Source organism: Oncorhynchus gorbuscha, linkage group LG05 (assembly GCF_021184085.1).
Source record: "Oncorhynchus gorbuscha isolate QuinsamMale2020 ecotype Even-year linkage group LG05, OgorEven_v1.0, whole genome shotgun sequence".
NCBI classification, from domain to species: domain Eukaryota; kingdom Metazoa; phylum Chordata; class Actinopteri; order Salmoniformes; family Salmonidae; genus Oncorhynchus; species Oncorhynchus gorbuscha.
In genome coordinates this window covers 57,856,831-57,865,421 of record NC_060177.1, presented here as the reverse complement: position 1 = coordinate 57,865,421, position 8,591 = coordinate 57,856,831, and the positions used below count along the sequence as shown (strand labels likewise).

General features: G+C 46.0%; 1 protein-coding gene across 1 annotated transcript; it reads right to left on the bottom strand.

Moving 5' to 3' along the window:
• Window positions 1-3,275: 3,275 nt before the first annotated feature.
• LOC124036144 (CCN family member 1-like) lies at window positions 3,276-6,110 on the bottom strand. Its single transcript, XM_046350335.1, has 5 exons — window positions 5,796-6,110; window positions 5,279-5,492; window positions 4,702-5,055; window positions 4,279-4,481; window positions 3,276-4,089 (listed from the first exon to the last, which is right to left on the bottom strand). The coding sequence occupies exons 1-5, from the start codon at window positions 5,865-5,867 to the stop codon at window positions 3,787-3,789; spliced, it is 1,146 nt and encodes a 381-aa protein (XP_046206291.1). The 5' UTR covers window positions 5,868-6,110; the 3' UTR covers window positions 3,276-3,786.
• Window positions 6,111-8,591: the final 2,481 nt, after the last annotated feature.

Sequence of the window (8,591 nt, the reverse complement as noted above, 5' to 3'; positions counted from 1 at the left end):
TTCATGAGTAACTCTCCTTTCACCGGATGCTCTGCTTTCATATGTTTCAGTGTAAGTCAACTACAGTACATCACAAAGCTTTTGTTTAATGTGGACCAGACACTAAGTTGTTCTTTCACACAACCTCCTATAACCTCCTCCCCAGTCCTCATATTGCCATGGCTTTCACTGAAATACAAGAGCACCTCTTTGACAGCCGTTTTGTCAAACGTTGTCCTGGGACACATGCTTTAGTGTAGAATAAGTCTGAGGATGATAGTCTTTCCCTAAATTTACAACACCAAATAGCCCTACTATACAAACACGACAGACCATAGGCTTCGGGGAAACGTGGTACAGTCAGATGGGACACAGCCAATAAGAGTTGTGTCTTTAGTGACGACAATGGCAGATAGTACTGCCGTCTCTATGGCGATGATGGAATGCCATGTGTGCTCTGTCGATTTTTGTCTGTCATTGGACCAGTGAACAAAATGCAAGGAGGTTGCATAGGCCTATAAAAAACGAATTGCAGCCATATTCCCAGCCTTAACTCTAACGTAAGGCCTGCCCTGGCCTTTTGGGGGCAATATTATACATTTTGCCACAGGCTGGAGAAATATTTGCAGTTTTGAAGCAAATTTCCTGCAAATCTACACATTTTGCCATGACTTATGCCGTGTTAAAGGAAAATTATATTGTCCCAAAATGTTTTGCATGTCAGCAATCAAGCTTTCAAGATATATACATTTCAAAATACAGAAGTACAGTCGGAATGATGCATTTTGTATCATATGAAGCAAAAGCAGCATCATACCAGCTGTATTTCTGTATTTTGACTAAGATAATCAATGGGGGCCCCCTGGAGGTCAGGGCACCTAAGCACGTACCCTGTGTGCCCAGTCGGTAATTTGTTTAAATAGCTGGCTAGACTAATTCACCAATTTGAAAAATGTCAGCTGACATGGGCTAATTGAGTGACTGTCGGTGAATGACATAACAAAAGAAACATTTATGATGCACGACCAAATTTTGAAAGTGCACCTTGTAAATTATACTGTTTTAACTCTCAACAGTAAGTCGAGACCCCAAATGAATTCCTAAAATCTTGGTAGGGGACACCCTAATAACTGCGGGGCCCCAAGTGGTCGCTTTAGTGGCTAGGGCCGGCACTGCTCCAACCCTGTACTATATGCTTGATATGTCCAAACCTACATTTCTAAGCGGATTACATTGAGGATGTGGATAGGCGATACATTGAGATGTACTAAATACATTAAACAGTAGGCCCATGCTGTGATAACCTCAGTCGCCATTTAGACAACTAGCACACTAAGCCAGACAGATAGGTCTGTAAAGAGAGGTGGGATAGACAGGGGAGGAGGTCAGGGTGGGATATCTATCTATCTGTCTATCTAGACAGGGGGAGACATAGGAGATGGGGAGGAGGACAGGGTGTGGAATTTGGGAGGCTGCTGTGATGTTTGTGACCCAGAGACCAGCCTGTACATTATGTTGAAGGATATGAGGGAACACAAACCTGGCTAGAGCACTGGCTGCGGCCTCACTGAGACCCAACTTGCCTCTTCCCCCCCCGTCCCGAACACCAAAACAACAGGCTGGCTTTCAGCACTGAACCCCTCTTTGGAGTTATGTACTTCTAGCCCTAAGGTACTTCATAAAGGTAAGTGCCAGACTTACAGTGCATTCGGAAAGTATTCAGACCCCTTCCAATATGTTTATCAATCTACACACAATACCCCATAATGACAAAAACAGGTTTTTAGAAATGTTTGCAAAAACATAAAAACCTTAACATAAGTATTCAGACCCTTTGCTATGAGACTCGTAATTGAGCTCAGGTGGATCCTGTTTCCATTGCTCATCCTTGAGATGTTTCTATAACTTGATTGGAGTCCACCTGTGGTAAATTCAATTGATTAGACATGATTTGGAAAGGCACACACCTGTCTATATAAAAGGTCCCACAGTTGACAGTGCATGTCAGAGCAAAAACCAAGCCATGATGTTGAAGGAATTGTTGAGGCACAGATCTAGGGAAGGGTACCAAAAATGTCTGCAGCATTGAAGGTCCCCAAGAACACAGTAAGTAGAAGTAGTTTGGAACCAGCAAAACTCTTCCTAAACTGAGCAATCACGGGAGAAGGATCGAGGGAAAGATGAAAGGAGCAAAGTACAGAGATCTTTAATGAAAACCTGCTCCAGACTAGGGAGAAGGTTCACCTTCCAACAGGACAACAACCATAAGCACACAGTCAATACCACACAGGAGTGGCTTTGGGACAAGTCTCAATGTCCGTGAGTGGCCAAGCCAGAGCCTGGACTTGAACCCGACCTGAAAAATAGCTGTGAAGCGACGCTCCCCATCAACCTCAGAGCTTGAGAGGATCTGCCGAGAAGAATGGGAGACTCCCCAAATTCAGGTGTACCAAGCTTGTAGTGTCATATCCAAGAAGACTCAAGGCTGTAATCGCTGACAAAAGCACCTCAATGTACTGAGTAAAGTTTTTTAATTGTCGTTATGGGGTATTGTGTGTAGATTCATGAGGAAAAAAAAATAATGTAATCAATTTTAGAGTAAGGCTGTAACGTAACAAAATTCTGGGTCTGAATACTTTCTGAATGCACTGTACCCCATTCTGTGAGTCTTGCCCCAACTCAGGAGAGACTCGTTTGCCCTCCTTACATTCCAGACCAACCACCCTATGCTGTCATCTAAATCACCATCCACCTGATGCACCTCTCAGAGAAGCACAAGACAGAGCACATGTTTAAGGTTTTATTTGATGTATCAGAGAATTATTGATAAGAATTCAAACAATATATAAATCTTAAATACATATAGTAAAATCTTCCCTCCAGTATAAGAAAGTCTCCATACTATGAGGCAACAAAAACACACTCCGGAAAATGAGGTGATCTTTATAAATTGCCACTCAACAAAGAGTGAAGTCTGTACACTATACTCTGCAATATGACAAACACACACATGTAAACACTCTGTTTTCTCACCCTTTCATTCTCTCTCACACACACAACATGTAACATACAGGTACAATCATTGATGACGTCCTGTCCTCATTCGACCATCAATGTATCAGACAAAACCCTTCATCATACATGAATGTATGGGATTGCCCATGGTCATCACTCATCACATCCTGACACATTTTCTGGCCTCACTAATTCACACATTATGACAAAAAGTAATATGTCCCTCATATACATGCCTCTGGGTCCTCACTGTTCTCTCCCCCCCCCCCCCCCCCCCACTGTGGTTATATAGAGGGACTTGACAATGTTAACAAATAAAACATAATTAATATTTTAAAAAGGGTGAAAAGCAGAGGATTCATTTACATATTTCACCCATAAGTCCAACATGACGACATCTATAGTCTGTTGTGCTCAGTGCTGTCCCTTCCTCCACCGGAACAGTTCTGTGGCTGGGTCATCAGCAGGGAAGGGAACTGGACCTAGCCGCAGAGAGTTGCACCAAATAGCTACCCATCTCTCATGTTGGATAACTGGGGGCAATGTGTCAGGAAGCTTAAAGTGCAAGCAATAGTTCTGCCTGGATGGGGGGAGCGGCCACCTAGCTGTCATTCCCATAGTCTTGTGCTGGTGCAGGCGGGTAGAGGCTGCCAGCCACACTGATGTCCAGGAAGGGGCTGAAAGGCAGGGCTATCCGTGGGCAGAGGGCATATGGAAGATGGGTAGAGACCAGCATGCCCTAGCCCTATCCAGTGTGTCGAGGCTGGGGTTGGGCATCCTCCTAATCCTGACTCAGTGCCTGAAGGTGTGGATGTCATTGTGTAAGCTGACAGAGGGCCTTGAGGGGGAGCCGTGAATGTGACAGCTCTTCTTGCAGCTGCAGCGCTGGATCCACATGACGTTGCGTGTGAAGCCCTCTCCGTCGGGACAGTGGAAGCGCAGGCGGACGGTGCGGGTCAGTGAAGGGGTGCAGCATCGACTATCCACACAGGAGCCGCAGCTGCGAGGTCGATAGTGCCTTGCTGTGTAGCAGCCAGCAAAGTTGATGCTGATTGGCTCCTGAGGGCGCACTGAACGCTGGCACTTCTTTCCCCTCTGGACAGTCAACAAACACACAGTTAACAAACACAGTTAGACAACTGAGCTACATAAACCATAATAAATAATCATATTGCAAAGGGTCTCATCATCAAAAATTAAATATTAATATGTTCTATGTGCTCTACTTGTATGCTTCAAAATTTCCCACAAACATATCAGACATTGAGAGGAGCCTCATTGTACCTTGATTGCTGGGGTAAGTCGCAGGTCACATTGGCGGACTTGACACAGTCGTGTCTCTCTGACAAGCTGGCAGTCTGCGTTGTTATTGGTCACCCGACTGGAGATGCCCATCCCACAGGTAGTGGAACATTCCGTCCAATCAGTGGTCTGCGGGAAGCATTTGGCGCTTAGCAACACCTGGGACCTGGGGAGGGGCACCACCTCTGAAATGAGAGGACAGGGAATCATGAGAAACATACAGGGTTACAATTAAGAGAAACATACAGGGTTACAATTAAGAGAAACATACAGGGTTACAATTAAGAGAAACATACAGGGTTACAATTATGAGAAACATACAAGGTTCAGATTATGACCAAGATAGGATTATACCTGGATAGAGACTGTGGAGAATGAGACATTGGGATAGGTTGTTTACTGTACCTCTAAAGGTGACTCCAGTGCTGGCCTGATAGCGTGGCTGTTCCTGGAGCTGGTTGTTGATGTGGTTTGGGAGGGGTTGTGGGTTGGGCAAGGCTACCTGTGGAGGTTCCTCTGGGTCCTCACTGATGTGGTTGTTGTCGTCACAGACCCACTCCGCACAGCAGCGGCCCAAGGGCCGTGCCAGCCTTGGCTGGGAGCAGCGCCAGTCGGGCAGGGACACCTGGTGGGGGCAGAGTGGCATGCAGCCCACCACCCCATCCATGCAGCTGCACTGGTGCTGGCAGCTGGGCTGGAAGTCCTCTCCATGCTGGTAGACACGCCCGCTGAACTCGCAGGACTGGCCCTTGGCCTCCGCTAGGGAGACACAGACACATTATCAGCACAGTGGACTTTATACCACTATGGCAGTGTTACAATGATGCTGAGCATTTATCTACTTGAATGATCACATTTTTACTATAATTTACTATAATTCTGAAATCCCCATACCCAGCTGCAACACCCATACTTCTGCATACTCCCATATTGGCCCAACCACCTCTCTCCTGCTGATGTTAGGGGTACTCCTGGTCCTTACCTCGGCACAGGCCTCTCTCTGGGTTTCCCCCAGCCCCCAGGTGGCAGTGCAGGCCCTTGATGTGGTCACAGGGCTGGCTGGGGCTGCAGTCCTGGTTGAACTGCCTGGCACACACCTTACAGCAGCCACAGGCGTCTGTCACCCAGCTAACGCCCACTGGGCACATTGGGGGTGATGGGCCACAAGAGCACTGGGCAGGACAGTCACTCTCCACCTGAGAAAGAGAGCAGTGTCAGTGTTACAGATGTGTTGGGGTCCGCACAGCAGCAGTAGGGTAGAGGTGCAGCCTCGTCTTTACTATGACTTGTAGTACTGTAGTACACTCTCTTACTGGAGTGTCTTTCTTCATTGTAACAAAATACCAAAAAAAGTTCAATTATTTTGGTAAAATAATATTTTTTGAAAAGCAGAAACACATCGTAAATAAAATAATGCAAAATATAGAGAGAAAGAGAGGGTGAAAAAAAGAAGGGAAAAAAAGATGGCAGGCAGGTAAGTATGCATCTATGAAACTCACCATGACAGCAGCACTGGAGAGGAGAACGAACAGGGTAGAAACAGTCCTTCTCAAACTAACCAGAGAAAACATCCTGAAAGCGTACTTCCCAAAATTTCAATCAGAGGTCGTTAGATGGAGAATAGAAACCTGGTGCCTGTGACGATATACTGTCCAGAGCCTGCACGTGAGTCCAGAAGTCTGTTGATCTGTCAGTTTACCTATTCATTCATCTGAACCGATCCATGGTTCTGTGCGAGCGCACTAAAAGCTACACTAGTTTGGTGTTTCTTTGCTCTCCTACAGTGTCAGCTCAGCTCAGCTAGGGTTAGCTTCCCTTCATATAGAGCGAGATTCCCTCTGTGGTGCCTGTACTTATAGACACAGGCAGACCAGCCCCCTCCCCGTGACATCAGCTCTCCTCTTAAGGAGTAAGGGAAAGTGTATGGAGAGGGATTCAGTGAGTGGAGTAGGAGAGAAAAAAAATTGCACCTTGCTACATTGCTATAATGAGAAAGCATGGTTATATATGAACACAGTACTGTAGGCACTTCAGTGCACTGACATCTTACTACTTACATGTCCCTAATGCTATTGATAAACTACAGGAATAGCTCATTGCTGGTGAATTCACGATAAGCAAAGCTAAGTGTGGAGTAACTTCATATAGTATTTGATTTCTTTCAAATAGGTTGAGCATTTGATTAAGCCTGCCTGAAGTGCCAGATGGGTGGGGTTTGCACCTTCGGGACTATTCTATCAGTCCCATTGTGCCAGGCAAGCTCAATCAAGTGCAGCTAAAGTATTTGAATGAACACAAACGCTAATTGAACCCAGGTCTGCAAAGCTTTGGGATTCCCATACTGTGGAGTGACACTGTAGCTCCATTCCTGCATATGAGCATTGTTTGACAATGAGGATCACCTAAGCGAAGACTGATACTGGAAACAGAAAAACAAGTGCAGGTGTCATGGGAAGAATGAGTGGGGAATCCCGCTCTGGCGTAGAATCCACTTTAATAGGGGAAGTGGTTATGCAGATAGCTGAGAAAATCTGTGCGTACAACTCTTGAAACATTATATTACCTGGCCGGGCTGGCCCCAGAAACCCCACTGGAACACACTGCCCAGGCCAGGACACGTATCCTGTGGTTCCCTCCATTTCTTTCCCAATGGCCACATTCAAGGACAAAAAAAAGTATCTTCTACAGGTTCCCATGTTCGGGAGGAAAAACTAAACATCGCCATTGTCATCCCAGGGGACTATGAAAAGTGTTTTGCTCGAGGGCAGGAAGGCCCTGCATTAGGCCTTGGCTCTCTCTGTTATGAAACACAGGAAACAGAATTTAGCACATTTGATGAGGCCACTGAAAACCTGCAAAGAGAGTGAAAGGAGTGAGTGGGAATATATAGCCTCTCACACCACAGGAGAAGGCAAAGAACATACATAGGACCTGTTTCTGTGGATCCTTGCTCTATTTGTCAGACCTGTCCTCACTTAACCCAGTTCACCTTCACAAAACCACAACGACAACACACCTTGATCTACGAAGGCAAATCCTAAAAAGCATCAAATAGGATATAAATAATAACGGTTTAGAATGACACGTGTATTTCTTTGAATACAAAAAACGCTTCAGAAATTCAACAATTGCGAGGAATGCAACAAAACGAAAAACAAAAGTTAAAAACCACCATGGATATGTTGAGGCAGCAGGAATCTGTGTGTGTGTGTTAAGATCAGTGGGAGCAGGGAGAACCACGGAGAGCAGGTGTTGCTACCTGCCTGCCACTGATGTGGGGATGGAGGAGCACTGTAGAGAGAGGAGGAATGGAGAGAGAGAGAGAGAGAGAGAGAGAGAGAGAGAGAGAGAGAGAGAGAGAGAGAGAGAGAGAGAGAGAGAGAGAGAGAGAGAGAGAAGTGAGCCACACAGACACCCAGGCCACTGGGCTGAAACCACCAGGATTCTGGGAATGTTTGAGAGAGAGAGAGAACACCTTGTAGGGGAAGGAGGGGTGGGAGGATTAGGGCAGAAGTCTGGATTCCTGGCATTCCTGACCCACAAAGACAGGATGTGTGTGCTGGCCATGGTGCATGGGACACTGACGAAAGGGGGAAGGGGGGCCTGTTTGGCAGCGTCCCCACCTGGCCCCCAGCCAGCGATTGTTTGTCAGCCAGACAAACATTTCCAAAAACAGGGGGGGGGGTCAGGAGCCATGCCATCTACTCAGCCTAGTCTCAACCTACACCTCAGTTATCATACAAACCACCCACGATCTGAAGATTCACTCATATGACTGCACCCTGATCTGCACCCTGATCTGCACCGTCCCTATTGTATGGCTGCAGTTAGCAGCTTCTCTCCTTTGGAGGCTTTTACAGCGGCTTTAGGTCTGTTCTACTCACAGTCTGAAGATAATGGTCTGTGGACATATTGATATTGTTGGCAACTCTGATGCCAGTAAGTACCCTGCATAGTGCCAAGAAAGTGTTGATGGAACACTCCATCACTGGTGAAGAAGTGGGTAAACAGGAAGTCTATCTGCACAACTCTCAGGAAGAGTTGTTCTAATCTAAACAGATCTGCCCTGAACACGTAAAGCAGTGTAACTGTGTATGTGGGTGTGTGTGTTTCATATCATATAATAGCAAACAGACAATTGTATTGAAGTCAACTCCATCAGACTGGTTTACTGTGGCTATTCCCTTAAAAGTACTGTAGCTATTCCCACTAAAAGTCCATTTAAAAAAATCATCTGACAAAATATGTGATTTGCGTTCTGAGTAACAGTATATGACAGTGGGAGCAGCCTCACA